The 25,503-nt window shown below is 37.1% G+C and overlaps 1 protein-coding gene across 3 annotated transcripts in view; it reads left to right on the top strand.

Annotated features, from left to right (window-relative positions):
- Positions 1–25,142, top strand: part of SNRNP48 (small nuclear ribonucleoprotein U11/U12 subunit 48) — a 38,405-nt gene extending 13,263 nt beyond the window's left edge. For 2 of the 3 annotated variants that reach the window (XM_057493965.1, XM_036924871.2), the window contains exons 5-9: positions 5,187–5,375; positions 5,830–5,951; positions 9,652–9,740; positions 10,128–10,292; positions 24,882–25,142. In XM_057493965.1, the coding sequence (XP_057349948.1) occupies positions 5,187–5,375; positions 5,830–5,951; positions 9,652–9,740; positions 10,128–10,292; positions 24,882–24,930 (614 nt within the window). In that variant the 3' untranslated portion in view covers positions 24,931–25,142. Of the gene's footprint in view, positions 1–5,186; positions 5,376–5,829; positions 5,952–9,651; positions 9,741–10,127; positions 10,297–24,881 lie in introns of those variants that run through there. The other variant, XM_036924872.2, reaches the window with a different exon arrangement.
- The last annotated feature ends 361 nt before the right edge of the window (positions 25,143–25,503 follow it).

Below are 25,503 nucleotides of genomic sequence, written 5' to 3'. Positions count from 1 at the left end.
CTCTAGTTGCCTTTAAAACTCTTTGTCCTTGATCTTTGCCATTTTAATTATTGTGTCTTGGTGTTGTCCTCCTTGGATCCTTTCTGTTGGGGGTTCTGTGTATTTCCGTGGTCTGTTCGATTATTTCTTCCCCCAGTTTGGGGAAGTTTTCAGCAATTATTTCTTCTAAGATACTTTCCATCTCTTTTCCTCTCTCTTCTTCTTCTGGAACCCCTATAATACAGATATTGTTCCTTTTGGGTTGGTCACACAGTTCTCTTAATATTGTTTCATTCCTGGAGATCCTTTTATCTCTCTCTATGTCAGCTTCTATGCGTTCCTGTTCTCTGGTTTCAATTCCGTCAATGGCCTCTTGCATTCTATCCATTCTGCTTATAAACCCTTCCAGAGTTTGTTTCATTTCTGCGATCTCCTTTCTGGCATCTGTGATCTCCCTCCGGACTTCATCCCATTTCTCTTGCGTATTTCTCTGCATCTCTGTCAGCATGTTTATGATTCTTATTTTGAATTCTTTTTCAGGGAGACTGGTTAGGTCTGTCTCCTTCTCTGGTGTTGTCTCTGTGATCTTTGTCTGCCTGTAGCTTTGCCTTTTCATGGTGATAGGAATAGTCTGCAGAGCTGGGACGAGTGACGGCTGGAAGGACTTCCTTTCTTGTTTGTTTGTGGCCCTCCTCTCCTGGGAGAACAGCGGCCTCTAGTGGCTTGTGCTGCGCAGCTGTGCGCAGACAGGGCTTCTGCTTCCTGCCCGGCTGCTATGGAGTTAATCTCCGCTGTTGCTGTGGGCGTGGCCTAGCTCGGGCAGCTACTCCAATGTGGTGGAGTCGCGTTGGAGCAGGAGCTGCTGGGAGGCTATTTATCTCCGTGAGGCGCCTCCCTGCTCCCTGCAGCCCAGGGGTTAGGGTGCCCAGAGATCCCCTGATTCCCTACCTCTGGATTAAGTGTCCCGCCCTGCCCCTTTAAGACTTCCAAAAAGCACCCGCCAAAACAAAACGACGACCACAAAAAAAAAAAAAAAAAATTTAAACTAAAAAAAAAAAAATTTTTTTTTAATTAAAAAAAAAGAAGGTGGCCGCTCGTTTGTCTTTATTCTCCGGCGTCAGCCTCAGGCATCTGGTCACTGGTCTTGCTGCCCTGTTTCCCCTAGTATTGGGGTCCCTATCCCTTTAAGACTTCCAAAAAGCGCTCGCCAAAACAAAACTGCAAAAAAAAAAAGAAAAAATGGTCGCTCGCTTCTCTGGTGTCCTCTGGCGCCAGGCCTCCAGTGCCCGCTCACTGTTCTTGCTGCCCTGTTTACTCAGCATCCAGGGCCCCCTGCGCACGTACTGTGTCTGCACTCTGGCCCGGATGGCTGGGGCTGGGTGTTCGGCAGTCCTGGGCTCCGTCTCCCTCCCGCTCTGCCTATTCTTCTCCTGCTGGGAGCTGGGGGGAGGGGCGCTCGGCTCCCGCCGGGCCGGGGCTTGTATCTTACCCCCTTCGCGAGGCGCTGGGTTCTCTCAGGTGCGGATGTGGTCTGGATATTGTCCTGTGTCCTCTTGTCTTTATTCTAGGAAGGGTTGTCTTTGTTATATTTTCATAGATATGTGTGGTTTTGGGAGGAGGTTTCCGCTGCTCTACTCGCGCCGCCATCTTCCACCCCTCTCCCACTTATCTCTTACAGATTTTAAAGTCTTATACCCCAGGACAAGAATTTCTTTAATACCCTATTGATTTATTTACTTTAAAGGAAGAAAGACAAACATGAGCAATTTTACATTTTCCCATTTAGTTAATATTCCATTTGTCTTACACTACATATGTTTTCATCAGTCATATCAGGTCTAAGCTCAGTGTACAGAATTCTCAATCCATTAATCTGCGCGAAAGCTTGAGTAACCATTAGATGTACTTACTTTCAGATAAAATTATTTTGGTTGATTTTATAACTAAGATACTAATTTCAATCATAAGCAATGATTTTATATTTAGTGGCTTATCTTTTTCCTTCAGCTGTATTTGCTGTACTTCAGTTTCATGAAGTATATTTGAGTCATGGCCCTGATGTGAAGATCACTGTACTATATATACTAAACTCTTAAAGAGAGAGAATATAGTGGTTCTAGGCCTTATCTCTTCCTACCACTTATATGAGACATGGGCAAGTCATTTTACTTTTAATTCTTTATCCCTATTATTTGGAAATTAACACTCTATGAATTCTCCTTAAAATTCTGAGTTTGTCAATATGGCTTCTCTCTCACTTACCAACTTTACATTTCCCTGTATGGCCCCGGAAGATGACTGGTTAGCCAGAGATGGGTAAGATTCCTCAAGGGACGAACAACCTAAGACAGGCACAGTCGCAGGGGGGTCATCAGGTGAGAAATTGGGGATCAACAGAGGTGAGGCTTAGAACCTCTCCCCCCTGTTTTGAGAGAAATGTTCTGCATCCGTGGATGTTTTATTGCCCTTGTCTAGCTTGGATTAACACATAGTCTACAGGCACACACCTGATCATCTACATTTGCTCTCTTACAGCACTAAACTAAGTTTTCTACCTTTATCTTACATCTACCTACCACTTAAGCATTTTATTAAAAAAAAAAAAATAATAATAATAATAAAGGGAGAAATGTGGGATCCACATATAAATCAAGTATAAAAATCAAACGAATATTCATATTTGACCTGATTGTTTATAGTTCATAATGCATGATCAAAACCGAAAGTTTCTGTGATGACTGCCCTTGCACTGTTCACCATATAAGAAGTTATTCACTATGTAAGAACTTGTTCACCATGTTAACAACTTGTTCGTTATACTTTAGAAGATTGGAGACTGTTGAGAATTAGGCTTGGGGTTGATTAATGATCATGCATTGAGTCCCCTATACAGAATTTTATTGTTGTTAACAACCATTTAATCTATAAATATAGGATATGCCCTCTCAAAAAAAAAAAATACTGAGATCTAGTTTACAACAACAACAAAAAAATTCTGAGTTTGTATCTTTGAGACAATACCTCTTATTAGTGCGTAATATTATGTCATGCATTTAAGATGCCTTCTGATGGCAAAAGTGACCAAAAAGGAAGAATGAGAATTAGAGTTATTTAAAAAAATAGATTTGAGATTAACTTTGGAGTGATGAAAAAATTCTGGAGATGGATAGAGGTAATGGTTGCAAAACAATGAAATGTACTTAATGCCATTGAATTGTATGCTTAAAAATGACTAGAATGGTAAATTTTGTGTGTATTTTACCACAATTTAAAAAATGCTACCACAAAAAAAGGTAGATAGAGGGTCACAGAATTAATATGATTATAGCACATTCACTTGTACCTTTAAATCATTTGGAAACTTGCATTTGAAAATGTACATTTTATGGAAATGTAAGCTTATTTAAGTGTATTTATCTTTTTTGTCAAAAATGTCTGTGTTCTGAATGATTTGAATGCAGTTTGTTGTTTAACTTTTCCTGTACTTTTTCTTTTTCAGTAATTGGGGTGAGTATAAAGAGGAATTAGGAACCTGAATGTACTCCTTATTTAAAGATATGCAGTATCCTTTTTGCAAATGATATCCTTTTAAAAGTATCACTCAAATTTCTAAACTTTATCTTAATCACTGTCACAATATGATAGTCTTGATTTGGAATTTTAGTTGAATTTCAAGGAATTTAAATATCAATTTTCACCATGCAGAAATTTAAGGTGAATAAAGAAAACTCCAAAATATTTTAAGGAGCAAATTAAATTTATCTGTTTAAAAGTAACAGACAAAGGTTTATGTGGAGCTTGTTTGTTATACATCATTGTTTTCTAATCTTTGTATTTTTCCTCCCGATTTTTATAGCTTATATTCAAAGGAATTAGGCTTATCGAAGCGAATCCACTTTTATATTACAAAATAAAATGTTTTGAACACCTGGCTTAGTAAAAGGGGTTTTTTTTTTTACTAGAATTAGTAAAATCGGTAGACTTGAAAGAGAACTCTTCTCCTCTCATTCAGAACCCTTTGACTAGTACTAATGGCCGTATATTGTTACCCATAGAGGTTTAAACCCTGGACTCAGATTCATTGTAGTTCTCTTAATGAACAAATTCAATGTAGTTCTCTTAGTGGACAAATGTAAAGTCATCTCTTTTTGTTTGTTGTGCTTAGTTCATAGTTGGCTCTTACTTGAATTTCTCTTTTGCCTCTACTTAGGAAGTCAGTGAGGTTAGACTTTATCAAATACAAGTATTTGGGAAGAGCTTCTGATTTCACATTGTTCTGTAAGGAGAGAGAGTTACTACTTTAGAGTAACCTAGGAAACAAAAAGATTCTTTAGTAGCTCATGTTCTTTGCATTAGTGAATAATGAAGTCTAGAAAGAATTCGTTTTAAATTGCTTTATTTACAGTTACAATAATTTTATTTCTTTGAGAAAATTTGAATCTCAAAAAAATTTTCTTCAATGTTTAATACATCATATCAAGGTATTGTATTTACTTTTTTTCATTAATGAGCAGATGTTAGAAAGTTCTGTAACTGTTCTGGCGGGCACTGCTATTAACTTTTTTCAGTTAATTGGATTAATCCAATATGCTTCCTCTTCAGATAGTTAAAATGAGTTTAGTCTCAATCTTTCTCTGGTCTGAGGAAGTTTGGGATTTGTGCTACTTAATGGTTTTTTGATCCCTAGCTTTAAGTGAGATATATTTTGCAATCTGGAATATCTAGCTTAATGTCTTACATAAAAAATTTTTTTTACACTTTATAAAAATATTTCCATAATTTATTTTCAAAGGGACTTATATATAATGTGTATAACTATTAAAAACACTTTTTTCCCCATGGGGGAAATAGCCTTTCATGGGAAATAACATATACACAGAAAGTTAATCTATTTTTATATTATGGGTAGCCTTTTAAAAATTGTTACCCAAAAGGTTTTCTTATGAGCTGATTGTCTCATGATTATTACCATTTGGAGACAATAGCAAACATCCACAGTACATCCTTGCTGTGGATATAGCATCCAAGATAGAGTTGTTGTTTACTATTTATCACATAAATTGATGTTTTATATATTTTGGGATTACAATGAAAAAAATTGTGTTAATATTGCGTTATTACAGCACATGTTTAAACATAAGTAGTAGATTTTTAAGCCCACAATGCTTCATGTATTGTTTATTCTTGTGGTTTTATTTTTACTTTAGGGATTTATTCTTCATTGCCTGTTGAAGTTCCTCTGAATCACAAACGGTTTGTTTGTGATCTAACCCAAGCTGATCGTCTCGCCCTCTATGATTTTGTAATCGAGGAAACAAAGAAAAAGCTCTCTGATACTCAGATTATTGAAAATGACAGTGATCTCTTTGTAGACTTGGCTGCCAAAGTCAATCAAGGTTTGAGATGACTATCACAGTTTTATATTTCTTGTTATACCATCTTTTAAGTGTTACTAAGATTGAATTGCCAGGCCTCTTTGGGTTGGAATAGAATGGTTTTATATCACCTGATATTCACATATATGTTAAGATGTTTACTCTGTGCATGAAATTTTGCTTTCTGACCTTTACATTAAGCATACTTCCCTTCTGTAAGAATTTACTTACAGTTGTACTGTTACTTTAATCTATATGCCTTAACATTCTTATGTTCAGCTAATGGCTAGAGAAACGGAATGATTATATAAAACTTAGCCTATTTATATAATATACGATATTTAGAATGTTTTTGTGTGCCACACTAAAGTATGTTGATATATAGGGTGATTGTGGTGTTTCTCCTTACTTAATTCATAAGAATTTAAAAGCTTCTAAGGGTATAATAATTTATTTTATTTTATTCTTTTATTAGATAATAGTCGGAAAAGTCCAAAATCTTACCTTGAAATCCTGGCAGAAGTGAGAGATTATAAAAGAAGACGCCAGTCCTACAGAGCTAAGAATGTTCACATAACCAAGAAGTCATATACTGAGGTGAGTTTTATATAATCATGTAGAGCTTTGTTGAGAACAGTTTTCCTTAGTTTTCTAAATCCATTCTGTGGATTTCCACAGTTAAAGAAAATGTCTTCAAGGGGGCCACACCTGATTTGTATTTGCTCGTCACTTATAGACCCACTCTTTACCAGACAAAAGCTTCTCAGGGTACAAAAACCTTACATAAAGAGGTTGCACAATCTTAAAAAAGTACCCATTTTTGAGAAAGTAGTACTATGTCATGATAAGAGCAGGGTTTGGGGCTTTAGTCAGACCTGGGCTTGAGTTTTGATTCTGCTGTTTATCATTGGCTATTTGACATGGACAAGTTGTTTGAGCTTTGTAAGATTCAGTTTTTTTCATTTTATACATTTTAATTAGACTTGGCAAGGTTGTTCTACAAGAACTGAAGGAAATAATGTGTGTGGGCACAGAAATTGCTTAATAAGTACCTGTTACCTCTTTTGCAGAATTATAGCATAATTTTATGTATTCTACTAAATATTTGGTTTTAAGAAATGTCTTGGTATAAATTACTTATACATTAATCTCTTGAAGCACATCTAGACTTATTTTCAGATGTTCTTTAGTGGCAAGCATAGATGAGTTTTCTGGTACATGAATTGCCTTGCACAGACTCTACAAATCATTTCCTCATTGACTCCCTGGTTGTTTCCACATTATTTTTTACTTCTCTCTGATTTTAAAGATCTTTCATAATCTGGCCTCATTTTTACCAAGCATTTTTTTTGCTTTAGTCAAGTATGTCTCTTAAACTTTATCTAATTAAACAATTTATTCTTACCTCTGTGTTGAAATAAATACTTACTGTTTTCTTGCCTGTAATGCTTGGTTTTGGCTGTTTTGAAAAACTTTGAGGAGTTTAAGCTCCACTGTTCCCATGAGGTGTGAGTTCACTCAGCCATCTGTTGGTTTGTTGCATTTATGCTCTGTACCACATAGCTTAGCACTTAATCTTTTTTTTTCTGTTACTACTTTATTATAGCTCCAGCAGTAAACAAAATTTAGAAATGAAAACTAAGCAGATATTAGCTTATGGGACCTACTCAATTAGAGTAGGCATCATTCTTCAAAGAGAAACTTTCCCTCAATTTTGACTTGACTGTTGTAGCCAGTTATTGCAAAATGTATTAGTTTCCTGGATTCTGTTACAAATTGCCACAAACTGGGTGGCTTAAAACAATAGGAATTTATTCTCTCACAGTTGGAGAGGCCAGAAGTCCAAAATCCAAGTGTTGGCAGGCCTGGCTTAGCGCCTAATCTTAGATTGTTCTCTTTTACAAGAGTTTTTGTTTTTAGACTTCTCTCTCCCAGTGGCAGTCAGAGACCATGTCATGCTACCCTTTGTGGTCCTTACAGTCCCTCAAATACTTGGTGGTTCATCAGTCATTTCTTCTTTGGTCTTAGAACCTTGTAATCAAGTTTAAGTGTTTTTGTTAGTGTTTTTTGCAATTCTGTGGTTAACTTCTTATTATGGAAATATTCAAACACACTAATGTGGATGGAATAGTCTAATGAAACCTTATATACCCATCACCGAGGCTTCAACAGTTAATATGTGGCCTCCTCATTTTACTTAATATGCCCACTGTCTACTTCTCTTTGTCTCCACATTGGTAATTTTGGAAGCAGATCCCAAATATCTTTCATCTGTAAATATTTCAGTGTTTATAAATTTTCAGTGATTTATCATATCCCTGGTCATGGCTTTTTCAACAGTTTATACATTCCTAGCTTCATATCCCACATATTTTTTGCTTGTTCTGGACTAGAATCTGAACTTTGACAAATTTCAGCAAAAGTGTTTTATCTACTATAGTTACTGTTCATGGCACATAGAGCCCACCTTCAAGGAACTTACAGTTTAGTAAGTGAAAGGGGCCTTTCAAAGTACAGATTATGTTAAGTGCTGAAGTACAGTAAGATCAAAGTATAGGGGAGGAGGGAGTGATTCTTCTTAAAAGAAGATTAGTATAGGCTTTATAGAAAAGATAGCGTTGAGAGAAAGAAGCAGGAAAGGGGAAAGGAATGTCTGTTTATCGACTCTTCCCTGTGTGTGGTAAACCTGTGCGAGGTCAGCTTGGTGGAAACAGCGTCCGGTAATGTTCGGGCTTCCCAGAGCAGAGGTAGGGCTGCTTAGTCAGGGAGTCATTGTAGGGCTACTCTGGAAGTGCTGGAGCTGAAATTGGAATTCAGGGGTCTGTGACTCATGTTATTTCCTGGGTGAGGCATTGACGTGTTTTAGATTTTCCTTAGGACAATATAGTAGAGGAGGAAGATGGTGGATACAGATTTTACAGATAGAAGGACTAGTGCTCCTAAAAATAAATAAAGGTATGGGAGTTTTCCAGAGACCCCCTAGTAATCCAGGCTGGCTAGAGCTTAGGGCTCCTGAGAACTATCCTATGAGAGATAGGGCTGCCTTCTATGTGGTGCAGTATAATCATGAAAGGCTTCAAGGCTTTATTAAGGAATTTGGACATTGTTCCATTTTACTTCCAGAGCCATTGAAAGTTTCTATGAGGTGTGGGAAGAAGTAGTCAGATCTGAAGTGTAGTATGTGTCTCTGAGATTGGCCCTTGACCCCTGTACCTTCTTAACACATTTCCTAATTAGTTATGAGTGAGAGAAGTGTAAGATTCTACTTTAGTTTCATCTGTGCCTCTCTGTGACTAGCCCTGTTTTTGATGGCATGGATAAATAAGGAAAAAGCTTATAAATGATTCTTACAGGTAGGGAATTTATAGTCTCATTGGAGAGTATCTGAAGTGGCTGTGATGTTTTGTATTTTGTCATCTTGACATAATTATAAGAATTCTTTCTACATTTTATTTGTAAGTAATCTCAAATATATAAATAAGTTGCACAATTTAAAATAGTACAAAGAACTCCCATGTAGCCTTTATCCAGATACTTGTTATTAACATTTTGCCCCACTTGCTTGTCATATGCACTCTCTCTTTCTCTGTACATTTTTCATTCTCTTAATCTCTCTCTGTACATAGTTTTTTTTCTGAAATACTTAAGGGTAAGTTACATTCCTCATGGTCCTTTTGTCTCTAAATTTAGCATGTATTTCCTAGAAATAGGAATATTTTTCTTATATAATCATAGTATAGTTAACTACTTGGGCAAATTCATCATTGATATGATACACTTGACACTTGGATAACATGGGTTTGAATTGTGTTGAACAGGGGTCCACTAATGTACAGACTTTTTTCAGTAGATAATATTGGAAAATATTTTGGAGATTTACAATTATTTGAAAAACCTTTTCTTTAGCATGCTTTTTACAGCATATAATACATATAACATTCAAAATATGTGTTAGTTGACTGTTACTGTTATCAGTAAGATTTCCAGTCAGTAGTAGGCTGTTAGTAGTTAAGTTTTAGGGGAGTCAAAAATTATACATGGATTTTTGATGGCACAGAACCATCAGTGGCATCTTTAACTCCAGTGTTGTTTAAGGGTCAACTGTACTTCAACCACCATTCATATTCCAATTTGACCTTTGGCTTTCTTATATGTTCTCTAAACTGTACATGTCCCACAGTCCATCATAGCTCTTAGTAAATATTTGATTGATTGTTAGCAGTGATTTTTCTAGCTTCATAGTCTTAATTTTTTGAAAAGCTGTCATATTTGAAATCTGGTGCTTAACTCTCCAAAGGTGATTCGGGATGTGATAAATGTGCACATGGAGGAACTCAGTAGTCAATGGCAAGAAGAGCTGGAAAAAGCAGAGGATGATGCCAAAAAGTATGTCACTATGTTTTTTGGTGAAAATACTCTCTTTTTAATCTGTTACTTACACATATTGCTAAGTTTTTGCATTTCCAAGACCATTGTTAGCACACAATAATTCATCAAAATGTTTGTTGTTTCTTGTTGTCATTGCTCAGGATTGTTAAATCAGAGTTCTCTGCCATCACCCTTGGACTGTTTAAGGGAGACAGCTGTATTAGTTAAAAAGTAGAACATAAGAGCTCTTTCTTTGCACTCTTACGTGGAATATAACATCACACATAGTTTTTTATACTCTGTCGCTGAACTGATATAGAATATTGGACTTTAGACTGATGTGTGTGTGTATACTGGAGATGGGTGGTTAAAACTAATTGATTCATGTTCCTTTATGTGGTTCAGGAATGAAGAAAGACGATCAGCTTCAGTAGATTCCCGACAGTCTGGTGAAAGCTATTTGGATGCTGAGTGTTCACGACATAGAAGAGATCGGAGCAGGAGCCCACATAGACGAAAAAGAAATAAAGATAAGGATAAAAACTGGGACTCAAGAAGAAAGAAAGAGAGGTAACTTTTTTTTAATTGAAGTATCATTGATTCACATTCTCGTGATAGTTTCAAATACACAACACAGTCGTTCAATATTCATCCATATTACCAAGCCCTCACCCCCTCCAGTGTGTTCACTGTCCATCAATATAGTAAAATGTCACAGAATCATTAACTGTATTGAGAGGTAATTCTTAACACTGTGTTATCCCATGTTTACTTGTTTACTTTTGAAGAGTAAATAGGTCCTTTGTTGTAGACACCATTTTGAGAAAATGAATCAAGAATAAATTAAGGAGAGTAAATAATTGATAAAAATTCTTAACATTTATCCTAATTCAGTTCACATAATCATAGCTCAGGTGACATTGTTCTCTATGCCTGACTGCATATTTGTTTCCCGTTTCCTACCTAGGGCATGTGAAAGTAATGTCTGTGTAAGAAATTAACTATGTTAAAAAGGAGTTTGCCTAGATCTTTTCTGCTCCTTCGTTTCTCTTTTTTTAATTTTTAATTAAAAAAAAAACTGAACTATAGTTTACATACGGTATTATACTAGTTTTCAGGTATACCACAAAGTGATCCACATTTATATATTACATTATGAAATGCTCATCACAATAAGTGTAGATACTATCACCATACAAAGTTATTAATAATATTATTGACTATATTCCCTATGCTCTGCTTTATATCCCCATGTCTTATTTATTTTAGACCTGGAAGTTTGTACCTCTTATCCCCTTCATCTATTTTGCCTGTACCCCCACCCTCTGGCAACCTTCAGTTTGTTCTCTGAATTTTTGTCTTTGTTCTGTTTTGTTTTGTTTTGTTTTTAGATTCCATATGTAAGTGACATCCTGTGGTATTTATCTTTCTCTGTCTAACTTATTTCCCTTAGCGTAATATACCCTCTGGGTTCTTTCATGTTGTGGCAAATGGCAAAATTTCATTTTTTGTGTGTGAGAGTAATATTCCATTGTGTACACCACATCTTGATCTTTTTATGTTTATGGACACTTAGGTTGCTTCCATATGTTGGCTACTGTAAATAAATGCTGCAGTAAATATAAGAGTGCATGTATCTTTACAAATTACTGATTTTTTTTCTTGGGTAAATTCCCAGAAGTGGAATTACTGGATTGTACAGTATTTCTGTTTTTAGCTTTTTCAGGAACCTCAGTACTGCTTTCCATAGTGACTGCACCAAGTGAAATTTCTACCAACAGTGTGCAAGGGTTTCCTTTTCTCCACATCCTTGCAAACACTTAGTATTTTTTGTCTGGTTGATGTTAGCCACTCTGATTGGTGTGAGATAATATCTCATTGTGGTTTTGACTTGCATTTCCCTGCTAATTAGTGTTGTGGAGCATCTTTTCACGTGTCTGTTGGCCATCTGTATGTCTTCTTTGGAAAAATGTCTTTTCAGGTCCTCTGCCCATTTTTTCATTGGATGATTTGTGTTTTTTTGGTATTGAGTTGTATGAGTTCTTCATATATTTTGGATATTAGCCCTTTATTGGATAAATTATTTGCAAATATATTCTCCCATTCAGTGGGTTACCTTTCTGTTTTGTTAATGGTTTCCTTTGCTGTGCAGAAGCTTTTATTTTGATGTAGTCCCATCATTTATTTTTGCCTTTATTTCCCCTGCCTAGGGAGACATAATCCAGAACATTTCTAATGCTATTATTCAAGAGTTTTCTGCCTCTGCTTTTTTAAATTTCTAAATTTAAAAAATTTTAAATCAAGGTATGATTGATACACACTCTTATGAAGGTTTCACAAGAAAAAACAATGTGGTTACTACATTTACCCATATTATCAAGTCCCCACCCATACCCCAATGCAGTCACTGTCCATCAGTGTAGTAAGAGGCCACAGATTCACTATTTGCCTTCTCTGTACTACACTGTTTTCCCCATGATCCCCCACACCATGTGTACTAAACACAGAACCCCTTAATCCCCTTCTCCCTCCCTCCCCATCCACCCTCCCACACCCCTTCCCTTTGGTAACCACTAGTTCCTTCTTGGAGTCTTTGAGTCTGCTGCTATTTTGTTCCTTCAGTTTTGCTTCATTGTTATACTCCACAAAATGAGGGAACTCATTTGGCACTTGTCTTTATCTGCCTGGCTTATTTCACTGAGCATAATGTCCTCCAGCTCCATCCATGTTGTTGCAAATGGTAGAATTTGTTTCTTTCTTAAGGCTGATTAGTACTCCATTGTGTATATGTACCACCTCTTTATCCATTCATCTACTGATGGACACTTAGGTTGCTTCCATATCTTGGCGGTTGTAAAAAGTGCTGCGATAAAATAGGGTGCATATGTCTTTTTGAATCTGAGAAGTTGTATTCTTTGGGTAAATTCCAAGGAGTGTGATACCCGGGTCAAATGGTATTTCTATTTTTAGTTTTTTGAGGAACCTCCATATTGCTTTCCACAATGGTTGAACTAGCTTACATTCCCACCAGCAGTTTAGGAGGGTTCCCCTTTCTTCACATCCTCGCCAGCATTTGTTGTTAATCTTTTCGATGCTGGCCATCCTTACAGGTGTGAGGTGATATCTCATTGTGGTTATAATTTGCATTTCCCTGATGATTAGTGATGTGGAGCATCTTTTCATGTGTCTGTTGGCCATCTGCATTTCTTCTTTGGATAATTGTCTCTTCATATCCTCTGCCCATTTGTTAATCGGGTTATTTGCTCTTTGGGTGTTGAGGCGTATAAGTTCGTTATACATTTTGGATGTTAAGCCCTTGTCATATATGTCATTTACAAATATATTCTCCCATACTATAGGATGCCTTTTTGTTCTGTTGATGGTGTCCTTTTGCCGTACAGAAACTTTTTAGTTTGATGTAGTCCTATGAGTTCATTTTTGCTTTTGTTTCCCTTACTTGAGGAGATACGTTCAGGAAGAAGTTGCTCATGCTTATATTCAGGAGATTTTTGCTGATGTTGTCTAAGAGTTTTATGGTTTCATGATTTACATTCAGGTGTTTGATTCATTTCGAGTTTACTTTTGTGTATGGAGTTAAACAATAATCCGGTTTCATTCTCTTGCATGTAGCTGTCCAGTTTGGCCAACACCAGCTGTTGAAGAGGTTGTCATTTCCCCATTGTATGTCAATGGCTCCTTTAGCATATATTAATTGACCATATATGGTTGGGATTATATCAGGGCTCTCCTATCTGTTCCATTGGTCTATGGGTCTGTTCTTGTGCCAGTACCAAATTGTCTTGATTACTGTGGTTTTGTAATAGAGCTTGAAGTTGGGGAGCATAATCCCCCCAGCTTTATTCTTCTTTCTCAGGATTGCTTTGGCTATTTGGGATCTTTTGTGGTTTCATATGAATTTTAGAACCATTTTCTCTAGTTCGTTAAAGAATGCTGTTGGTATTTTGATAGGAATTGCACTGAGTCTGTAGATTGCTTTAGGCAGGCTGGACATTTTGACAATATTAATTCTTCTATCCATGAGCATGGGATGTGTTTCCATTTATTGGTATCGTCCTTAATTTCTCTCATGAGTGTCTTGTAGTTTTCAAGGTATAGGTCTTTCACTTCCTTGGTTAGGTTTATTCCTAGGTATTTTATTCTTTTTGATGCAACTGTGAATAGAATTGTTTTCCTGATTTCTCTTTCTGCTAGTTCATGGTTAGTGTATAGGAATGCCACAGATTTCTGTGTATTAATTTTGTATCCTCCAACTTTTCTGAATTCAGATATTAGTTCTAGTAGTTTTGGAGTGGATTCCTTAGGGTTTTTTTATGTACAATATCATGTCATCTGCAAAGAGGGACAGTTTAACTTGTTCCTTGCCAATCTGGATGCCTTTTATTTCTTTGTGTTGTCTGATTGCCATGGCTAGGACCTCCAGTACTATGTTGAATAGAAGTGAGGAGAGTGGGCATTCTTGTCTTGTTCCTGATCTTAAAGGAAAAGCTTTCAGCTTCTTGCTGTTAAGTATAATGTTGGCTGTGGGTTTGTCATATATGGCCTTTATTATGTTGAGCTACTTACCCTCTATACCCATTTTGTTGAGAGTTTTTATCATGAATGGATGTTGAATTTTGTTGAATGCTTTTTCAGCATCTGTGGAGATGATCATGTGGCTTTGTCCTTTTTGTTGATGTGGTGGATGATGTTGATGTATTTTTGAGTGTTGTACTATCCTTGCATCCCTGGGATAAGTCCTACTTGATCATGATGGATGATCTTTTTGATGCATTTTTGAATTCGGTTTGTAATATTTTGTTGAGTATTTTTGCATCTATGTACGTCAGGGATATTGGTCTATAATTTTCTTTTTTGTGGTGTCTTTGCCTTGTTTTGGTATTAGAGTGATGCTGGCCTCATAGAATGAGTTTGGAAGTATTCCCTCTTCTACTCTTTGGAAAATGTTGAGGATGGGTATTAGGTCTTCACTAAATGTTTGATAAAATTCAGCAGTGAAGCCATCTGGTTGAGGAGTTCTGTTCTTAGGTAGGTTTTTGATTACCAGTTCAATTTTGTTGCTGGTAATTGGTGTGTTCAGATTTTCTTTCTTTCTGGGTCAGCCTTGGAAGGTTGTATTTTTCTAGAAAGTTGTCCATTTCTTCTAGGTTATTCAGTTTATTAGCATATAATTTTTTGTGGTATTCTCTAATAATTCTTTGTATTTCTGTGGTGTCTGTAGTGATTTTTCCTTTCTCATTTATGATTCTGTTTATGTGTGTTGACTCTTTTTTTCTTGGTAAGTCTGGCTAGGGGTTTATCTTTATATTTTCTTGAAGAACCAGCTCTTGCTTTTATTGATTCTTTTTATTGTTTTATTCTTGATTTTATTTATTTCTGCTCTAACCTTTATTATGTTCCTCCTACTGACTTTGGGCCTCCTTTGTTCTTCTTTTTCTAGTTTTGTTAATTGTGAGTTTAGACTGCTCATATGGGATTTTTCTTCTTTCCTGAGGTAGGCCTGTATTGCAATATACTTTCCTCTCAGCACGGCCTTTGATGCGTCTCACAGATTTTGTGGTGTTGAATTATTGTTGTCATTTGTCTCCATAGATTGCTTGATCTCTGTTTTTATTTGGTCATTGATCCATTGGTTATTTAGGAGCATGTTGTGAAGCCTCCATCTGTTTGTGGGATTTTTCATTTTATTTGCATAATTTATTTCCAGTTTCATGCCTTTGTGGTCTGAGAAACTTGTTGGTACAGTTTCAATATTTTGGAATTCACTGAGGCTCTTTTTGTGGCCTAGTATATGATCTATTCTTGAAAATGTTCCATGTGCACTTGAGAAGAATGTGTATTCTGCTGCTTTTCGATGTAGAGTTCTGTAGATGTCTGTTAGGTCCATCTGTTCTAGTGTGTTGTTCAGTGCCTCTGTGTCCTTACTTATTTTCTGTCTGATTGATCTGTCCTTCTGAGTAGTGGAGTGTTGAAGTGTCCTAGAATGAATGCTTTGCATTCTATTTCCCCTTTTAATTCTGTTAGTATTTGTTCATGTATGTAGGTGCTCCTGTGTTTGGCGTATGGATATTTATAATGATTATATCTTCTTGTTGGATTAACCCTTTTATCATTATGTAGTGTCTTTCTTTGTCTCTTGTGACTTTCTTTGTTTTGAAGTCTATTTTGTCTAATACAAGTACTGCAACTCCTGCTTTTTTCTTCCTATTATTTGCATGAAATATCTTTTTCCATCTCTTCACTTTTAGTCTGTGTATGTCTTTGGGTTTGAGGTGAGTCTCTTGTAAGCAGCATATAGATGGGTCTTGTTTTTTTATCCATTCAGTGACTCTATGTCTTTTGATTGGTGCATTCAGTCCATTTACATTTAGGGTGATTATTGAAAGGTATGTACTTATTGCCATTGCAGGCTTTAGATTCATGGTTACCAAAGGTTCAAGGTTGACTTCCTTACTATCTAAGAGTCTAACTTAACTCACTTAATATGCTATTACAAACATAATATAAAGGTTCTTTTTCTTTTTTTTCTCCTCCTTTTTCTTCCTCCTCCGTTCTTTATATATTAGGTATCATATTCTGTACTCTGTCTATTCCTTGATTAACTTTGGGGATAGTTAATTTAATTTTGCATTTGCTTCACAATTAGCTGTTCTACTTTCTTTACTGTGGTTTTATTACCTCTGGTGATAGCTATTAAACCTTAGGAACAGTTCCGTCTATAGCCATCCCTCCAAAATAGAGTGTAGAGATGGTTTGTGGGAGGTAAATTCTCTCAGCTTTTGCTTATCTGGAAATTGTTTAATCCCTCCTTCAAATTTAAATGATAATCTTGCCAGATAAAGTGATCTTGGTTCCAGGCCCTTCTGCTTCATGGCATTAAATATATCATGCCACTCCCTTCTGGCCATAAGGTTTCTGCTGAGAAGTTTGATGATAGCCTGATGGGTTTTCCTTTGTATGTGATCTTATTTCTCTCTCTGGCTGCTTTTAATAGTCTGTCCTTATCCTTGATCTTTGCCATTTTAATTACTATATGTCTTGGTGTTGTCCTCCTTGGGTCCCTTGTGTTGGGAGATCTGTGCACTTCCATGGCCTGAGAGACTATCTCCCTCCCCAGATAGGGGAAGTTTTCAGCAATTACCTCCTCAAAGACACTTTCTAGCTTTTTTTCTCTTTCTTCTTCTGGTACCCCTATAATGTGAATATTGTTCTTTTTGGATTGGTCACACAGTTCTCTCAATATTCTTTCATTCTTAGAGATCCTTTTTTGTCTGTGTGCCTTGGCTTCTTTGTAGTCCTCTTCTCTAGTTTCTATTTAATTTATTGTCTCTTCCACCATATCTGATCTGCTTTTAATACCCTCCATTGTTCTCTTCAGTGATTGGATCTCTGACCAGAATTCATTCCTGAGTTCTTGAATATCTTTCTGTACCTCCATGAGCATGTTAATGATTTTTGTTTTGAACTCCCTTTCAGGAAGATTCATGAGGTCGATGTCATCTTTTTCAGGAGTTGTGTTAGTAATTTTAGTTTGAACCAGGTTCCTTTGGCGTTTCATTTTTGTATATGGCACGCTCTAGTGTCCAGAAGCACTAGTCTCAAGCTGCTCAGCCCAGCAATGTTGGGGGTGACAGGGGAGTGGTATTGGTGCCTGGGGGGAAGGAAAGAGCTGTTTCCTGCTTCCCAGATGCTATTCCTATCTCCACTGCCTGAACCACTGGGCCAAGAACACAGGTATAAGCCTCTGTACTTTGCATTTGTAGTTGCTGTAGACAGATCTTCCCTCTGGCTGGCCTAACGCCAGGGTAGGGTTTGCTGGTTTGTGAGCCAGGTGGGCTGGCCGGGAGAAAGGCAAAGTAGGTTGCGTATCACGGAGGGGGTCCTTGGAGCTGTGCAGCCACCCAGGGAGCTGGAGCACCTAAAAATCGTGAAAGCTCCCAACCTGCTGGGCAGAGTGTACCCAGACAATTTTGTCTACCTGTTCTTTCTCCTGAGCAGTAAGCTCTGTGCAATCCTTGCCCCTTTAGCTGCCCTCTTGCTAAGGGCTTCCTTGTTAGGAAGTCTCTCAGACTGCCTGCCTTTCTTTTGTCCCAGAGTAGCCGGGTATGGATCCCTGCTTCTCACTAGCGGCTGGAATCTCAGTTTCTCCAGGAATTCTGCCTGTCTTATCTTTCCAATCCCCTAATCATGAGAGTCTCATGAAAGTACCACTAAATGTAAGTTTGTGCTCCCAGAGCAGATCTCTGGAGTTAGGTATTCAGCAGTCCCAGGCCTCCACTCCCTCCCTGCTCTGTTTCTCTTCCTCCCGCCGGAGATCTGGGGTGGGGGAAGGGCTTGGGTCCCACCGGGCCACAGCTTTGGTACGTTACTCTGTTCCATGAGGTCTGGTCTTTTCTCCAGGTGTGTGCAGTCTGGAGCAGTCCTCTTTCCTGTTGCTCTTTCAGGATTAGTTGTATTAATTATATTTTCATATTATATGTGGTTTTAGAAGGAAGTCTCTGTCTCACCTCTCATACTGCGATCCTTAATCCTCTCTGCCTGTGTTTTCTTCTAGGAGTTTTATAGTTTCAGGTCTTATATTTAGGTCTTTAATCCATTTTGAGTTTATTTTTATCTATGGTGTAAGACAGTATTCCAGTTTCATTCTTTTGCATGTAGCATGCTCCGTTTTCCCAACACTGCTTTTTAAGGAGACTGTCTGTTTGCCATTGTGTATTCTTGCTTCCTTTGTCATATTTAATTGACCATGTGGGCATGGTTTTATTAAGAGCTCTCTCTTCTCTTCCATTGATCTGTGTATCTGTTTTGGTGCTATTGCCATACTCTTTTTGATTACTATGACGTGAAATCAGGGAGTGTGATACCCCTAGCTTTGTTCTTCTTTGTTAAGATTGCTTTGGGTAGTCAGGGTCTTTTGTGGTTCCATACAAATTTTACATCATCTGTAAATAGTGATTGTTCTACTTATTCCTTACCAATTTGGATGCCTTTTTTTGTTTTTCTTCTCTGATTGCTGTGGCTAGGACTTCCAGTGCTATGTTGAATAAAAGTGGTGAGATTAGGCATCTTTGTCTTGTTCCTTATCTTAGAGGAAAAGCTTTCAGCTTTTCAGCATTGAGTGTGAAGTTAGCTGTGGGTTTGTCATAGTTGGCCTTTATTATATTGGCATATGTTCCCTGTATACCCACTTTGTTGAGAGTTTTATCATGCATGGGTGTTGAATTTTGTTATGCTTTTTCTGTATCTATTGAAATAATCATATGATTTTTTTTCCTTTTGTTAATGTGGTATAGCACATTGATTGATTTGTGGGTATTAAACCATCCTTGCATCTCCAGAATAAATTCCACTTGATCATGGTGAATGATTCTTTTAATGTTTTACTGGACATGGTTTGTGTATATTTTGTTGAGTTTTTTTTGCATGTGTGTTCATCAGGAATGCAGACTGCAGTTTTCTTTTTCTGTAGTGTTTTTGTCTGGTGTTGGTATCAGGATAATGTTGGCTTCATAGAGTGAATTTGGAAACATTGCTTCCTTTTAGTATTTTGAGAAAGGTATTAATTCTTTACCTGCTTGGTAGATTTCGCCTGTGAAGCCACCTGGTCCTCGACTTTTGTTTGTTGGGAGCTCTTAGGTTACTGATTTGATTTTGTTACTAGTAATTGGTCATCATATTTTCTATTTCTTCCTGTTTCAGTCTTGGAAGATTGTATGTTTCTAGGAATTTATCCATTTCTTCTAGGTTATTCAATTTATTGGCATGTAATTTTTCATAGTAATCTCTTGTCCTTTGTATTTCTGTTGTGTTGGATGTAATGTCTCCTCTGACATTTCTTTGAGTCCTTTCTCCTTTTTTCTTAATGAGTCTGGCTAAAAGTTTATCAATTTTGCTTATCTTTTCAGAGAACTAGCTCTCAGTTTCATTGATCTTTTCTCTTGTTTTTTAAGTCTCTTTCATTTATTTCTATTCTGATCTTTATTATTTCTTTCTGTCTACTAACTCTGGGCTTTGTTCTTTTTCTAGTTCTTTTGGTGTAAGGTTAGATTATTTATTTATTTGAGATTGTTCTTATTTCTTGAGGTAGAACCTTTATTGCTGTAAACTTTCCTCTTAGAACTGTCTTTGATGTGTTGTAAAGATTTTTGAATGTTGTGTTTCCATTTTCATTTGTCACCATGTAATTTTTGATTGCCTCTTTGATTTGTTCATTGACCCATTGGTTGTTTGGTGGCATGTTATTTAGCCTCCACGTGGTTGTGTTTTCTTCCAGTTTTTTTCTTGTAATTGGTTTCTAGTTTCACAGTATTGTGGTCAGAGAAGATGTGTGATACAATTTTAATTGTCTTAAATTTGTTGAGACTTGTTTTGTGGCTTAACATGTGATCTATTCTAGAGAATGTTTCATGTGCACTGGAGAAGAATTGTATTCTGCTGATTTTGGGTGGAATGTTTTATATATACCTGTTAAGTCTATCTGGTCTAATATGTCATTCAATGCCACTGTTCCCTTACATTGATTTTCTGTCTGGATATTCTATCCCATCGATGTAAGTGGGGTGTGAAAGTCCCCAACTATTACTGTATTACCGTCAATTTCTCCCTTTATGTCTTAATATTTGTATGTGTATTTTGGTGTTCCTATATTGGGGTGCACAGGTGTTTATTATTATTATATCCTCTTGTGGGAGTGATCCCTTTATCCTTATTTAATGCCCTTCTTTGTCTCTTGTTTCTGTCTTTGTTTTAAAGTCTGTTTTGTCTGATAGAAGCATTGGTACTCCAGCTTTTTTTTTTCCATTGGCATTTGCATAGAATATGTTTTTCCATGCCTTCACTTTCAGTCTGTATGTGTCTTTAGGTTTGAAGTGGGTCTCTTGTAGGTGGCATATAAATTGGTCTTGATATTTTACCCATTTAGTCATTCTGTGTCTTGACTGAAATATTCAGTCTATTTACATTTGCAGTGATTACTGATAGGTATGTACTTACTATCATTTTGTTAGGTGTTTTCTAGTTGTTTTTGTAGTTCTCTGTTCCTTTCTTCTCTTGCTCTCTTCCTTTGTGATTTACTCACCTTTTCTAGTGTTGTTCTTGAATCCCTTTCTCTTTTTGTGTGTGCATGTATCTGTTACAGGTTTTTGGTTTGTGGTTATCAGGAGGTTGATGTATAACCCCTGTATATGTAGCAGTCTATTTTAAGTTGATGGTTGCTTAAGTTGGAACACCCTTTAAACGATTGACATTTTTACTCCTTCCACCATGATTTATGTATTGGATATCATATTTTTATATCTTGTCATTTTGTGTATCCCTCAGTTAATTATTATAGATGGAGTTGACTTGATTACTTTTATCTTAACTTTCATACCAGCTTTATAAATGATTGATTTACTACCTTTGCTGTATGTTGCTCTAACCAGTGAAATTTTTTTCTTTAATAATATTCTCCTACTTATGGCCCTTTTTTCCCACTTAAAGAAGTACCTTCTACATTTCTCATAAGGCTAAGTTAGTGGTGATGGACTCCTTTAGTATTTACTTTTCTGGAAAATTCCTTATCTCTTCTTTAATTCTGAATGATAACCTTGCCAGATAGAGTATTCTTGGTTTTTTCCTTTTAGTCCTTTGAATGTATCGTGCCACCCTCTCTGGCCTGCAAAGTTCCTGCTGGAAAATCAGCTGATAGCCTGCCTTATGGGTGTCTCCTTGTGCATTGCTTTTCTCTTGCTGCTTTTAAAATTCTTTATCTTTAATCTTTGACATTTTAATTATTACATGTCTTGGTGTGGACCCCTTAGTTCATCTTGTGCTTTCTGGACCTTTCTTTATGCCTGGTTCCTTCCCCAGGTCAGGAAAGTTTGCAGTTATTTTTTCTTCAGATAAGTTTTCTGCCCCTTTCTCTCTCTCTCTCCTCCTCCTGGGAACCCTGTAATGTGGATATTAGGACACTTGATGTTGTTCTAGAGCTCCTTTAGCCTATCCTTACTTTTTAAATTCTTTTTTGTTTTTGCTGTTCATCTTGGGTACTTTCAGCAGACTCTGTTTTCCAGATCACGGATCCCATTCCTCTGTATTCTCTAACCTGCTGTTCATTCCTTATAGTATATATTCCATTTTAGTTACTGTATTACTGGTTCATTTTTACATTTCCTTTCTTTCTGTTGAAGTTTTCACTGAGTTCATTCATCACTCTTCTCCCAAGTTCAGTGGACATCTTTACGACCATTACTTTGAACTCTTTATCAGGTAGATTGCTTATCTCTGTTTTGTATAGCCTTTTTCTGAGGTTTTGTCTTTTGTTTGGAACATATTCCTCAGTTTCCTCATTTTGTCTCTGTGTTAGGTAGGTCATTTACATTTCCTATTCTTGGAGTTAGTGGTCTTATGCAGAAGGTGTCCTGTGGGGCCCAGAAGTACAGTCCTTCCTTGGTCACCAGAACTGGGTTCTCCAAGTTATGGGCCGTGTACCCTCCTGCGGTGACTGAGCTGCATCTGCTGCAGTGTTGTTGGTGGGTTGGGCTGGCCCTTGGCAGGGTTGGCAGAGAGGCCCTAGTATGGGCAGGGCCACTGTCTTCCCCCAGCCAAGCAGGAACACTACAGAGGGGTGCTGTTCCCGTCTGAGGCTGCCTGCTTCATATGGTGGGGCAGGAGCCACCTTGGAGGGGCACCTTGGAGGGGCTGGGCTGCAAGGTACACTGCACTGGGTGAGCATTGCTAGCAATATAGATGGAGAGGGCCAGAACTGGTGCCTGCTGTTGTTGGGCCATCTAGGCTGAAAGAATCCAAGACTGATGTCTTACCACAACTTCTAGAGGAAGTTCTTTCAGATTCATGTCCTTCTGGCACTTGCCCAAAATGAGTCAATACATCTCTCACATATGGCCCAGGCCCTTTTCAAGCTGCTGCTTCTGCGCTGGATTTCTGAAAGAGTGAGATTATGTCACGGACCTTTAAAAGCAGAGTCTGTTTCCTATAGCCCTCTGGTTCTCCCAGAGTTAAGCCCTGATGATTTTTCAAAGCCAGATATTATGGGGGCCCATTTCTGATACAGATCCCCAGGAGCAGGGGATGCCCAATATGGGCTTTGAATCCCTCACCTCTCAGGGAAGACCTCCATGCTTGTGCCATCCCTTCTGCTTGTGGGTCACTGCTAGGTGCTTTTCAAACTGCTGTTTTTTCCTTGGGTCTAGGGGTGCGATTCCATGCAGCATCTGAGAGGGGAATCTCTATTTCCTACAGCATTTTGTGACCTCTGGGCATCAGCCCTGTTGGTTTTCCAAGCCAGATGTTCTGGGGGTTCAGTTTTCCAGTGCAGATCCCAGGGCAAGGGTGCTCCACGTGGGGCACCAATCCCTCCTCTGGGAGAGGTCTCTCTGGTGAGATCCCTCCCTCTGTGTGTCACAACACTGGGGATGCCTCCCTCTTCCTTTGTCTTGTTCTTCCTTTCTCTAGCTAATTCCTCAGTTAAAGGGTCAGAGAAAAGATCCAAACTTTAAGGTCAGTCAATTTTTCTGTTGTTAATAACCCTGATAAAGTTTTGATAGCTTGAGATATATGAATTAATAGTAAAATAAACCTAAATCAATAGGGTCTGTTCCTATATTCCATCTCCTTACTGGGCATCTGCCTGGATTTCAAGTTCACTAGTTCTATAACTGAACTTAACCACCGTTTCCTCAGTCTGCTCCTTCTTTCCCAGCATTCCATAGTCTGGTTAATGGGATGACCATCATTTATTTGCCTAAGCCAGAAATCAAAGTGTCATTTTAGATACTCCTTTTGTATTCCTTTCATCTGGTCAGTTCTTGATTGCTGCCAGTTGTGCCTGAAGATACCTCACGTGTACCCCCTCCTCTCTGTCCTTAGTGCTGTCTGTTTAAGATTTCTGGTAGTTTTCCTAGTTTTTCTACCTATTACTAAGCTTGTGTCATATAGATCCATCTCTACTCTGCTGCCAGAGTGAATTTTCACCTCTTAAAACTCTTCAGTGGCAAAATTCAAGACCTCCAGGATCAGGGCTCCTGCCTACCTATCCTTATATTTTGCCACTACCCTATGAAATGCATAAATTACACTCAAGCCATCCCAAGTTACTTAAAGTTCCTCATCCACTGTGCCACAACTATACCTTTGTCATGTTCTGCTGCCTAATTTTTTTCTTCAAAGCCTGCTTGGTAAACTCCTCATCCTTTCAGACTCAGCTCAGTCTCATTCATTCAAGTAGAGATCTTTTCCATTTTGTCACCACTCTCCTAGAAAATACTTTTTATTGAACTTAAGTTACTGCTTTTCCTATTAGGCTGTAAACTCCTAGAAGGCAAGCCTATTGTCCTATTTAGTAGTATACGCCTAGTCTTGTCTAACAGTAGACTTTCAGATGATATCTTGTCTCCAGGACCATTGATGATCAGGACTTGGGAATGTTTGTTGGTTTAATAATTTTGCTCATCTTATTATCACTCAGTTCATAGGTTTAAAGCCAGCTATGACTTAGTCCTTCTCTTGTAAAAATGAAATATTTGCTTAGTAATCTCTTGATTCATACAATTAATATTTTATAATGGTTATATAAAAATTGATCCTTGATTATATCTTAGAAATTGTGCTCTCTCCTTTCTGTATTTTTAGTGCTTCTTCCATTTAATTTTTGGCATCTTTGACCAGTCGCTATTGACTTAAATATATTAGCCTCAAAATCCTAGCATGAAATAATTTTCCTTTAGAGAGGATAAACTGAGTATTGGCAGGAACTGCTTCTCAGTAAGGCAAGGCTAGTCTTTGCTATCCATCCCTGAAGTAGAATTGCACTGTAGGGAATTAAGATAGGTGCCAAGATAAGGAAACTAAACATTTTCTGAATTCTTCTATGACTTCATTCAAAGTTAATTTTAAAGTAGAACTTCAGTGCACAATTTTTACAAAATCTTTTTTATCCCCATCTCATTTTTGTCCTTTAGTTTTAATGATTCATTTTCCATATTTACTTTTAAAAGAAATCACTGTTTAATTCTAAGTACATGTTTTAACTTGTTCTGGTTTATATCTGATGTAAGCATATTACTGGTGAATTGTTGTTTTAAAGCTCTGATATTAAAATGGCCATCATTTATAACAATTTTTTTCACCCTTTCATTTCAGGGATGGGGAAAGACATCATAGTCATAAAAGAAGAAAGCAAAAAGTATAAAAGTATTTATGCATGTAATAATTATGCTTATGCCATGGTAACCAAGATACCACTGTTTTAATTAATTGATTTGAGTAGGAGAATGTGTTTATATGACTTGTTTTAATGCTCAGATCATTATTTTTCAACAATTAGTTCTCAAAGCATGAGTATACTGTTATGCCGTATAGCCTTGTTTTCCTTTTGTGTTAATAAATGATTGTTTCCTGTTACTGATTTTGATTCATTCTTTGTGATAATTTATGAGAAAATTTCTAATTAAAGTAAATACTTAAACTATATAACTAATAACATGAATAGATTCTCATTATAAAAAGATTTAACCTTACAGATAAGGTTAAAGTCCCTTGGAACACCATCTGCAATTCCTGTGGGCACCCCAGTGGAGTGGTAACTCTTACTTACCCCACTATACTAGTGAATTATAATAGGGAAAAACAACCTTAATACATGTTAGAAGGGAAATGGCCTGGCTAAATAAAATATGGTGTAGTCATATGATAGATTACTATATTGGATTTTAAAAAATTAACTTCATTATATTAATATGGATAGGTCTCAGAAATAAAATGC

Source organism: Manis pentadactyla, chromosome 16 (genome assembly GCF_030020395.1).
Source record: "Manis pentadactyla isolate mManPen7 chromosome 16, mManPen7.hap1, whole genome shotgun sequence".
Classification (NCBI taxonomy): Eukaryota; Metazoa; Chordata; class Mammalia; order Pholidota; family Manidae; genus Manis; species Manis pentadactyla.
Note: the sequence above shows the minus strand (reverse complement) of the source record. Positions and strands in the feature narration are given on the sequence as shown.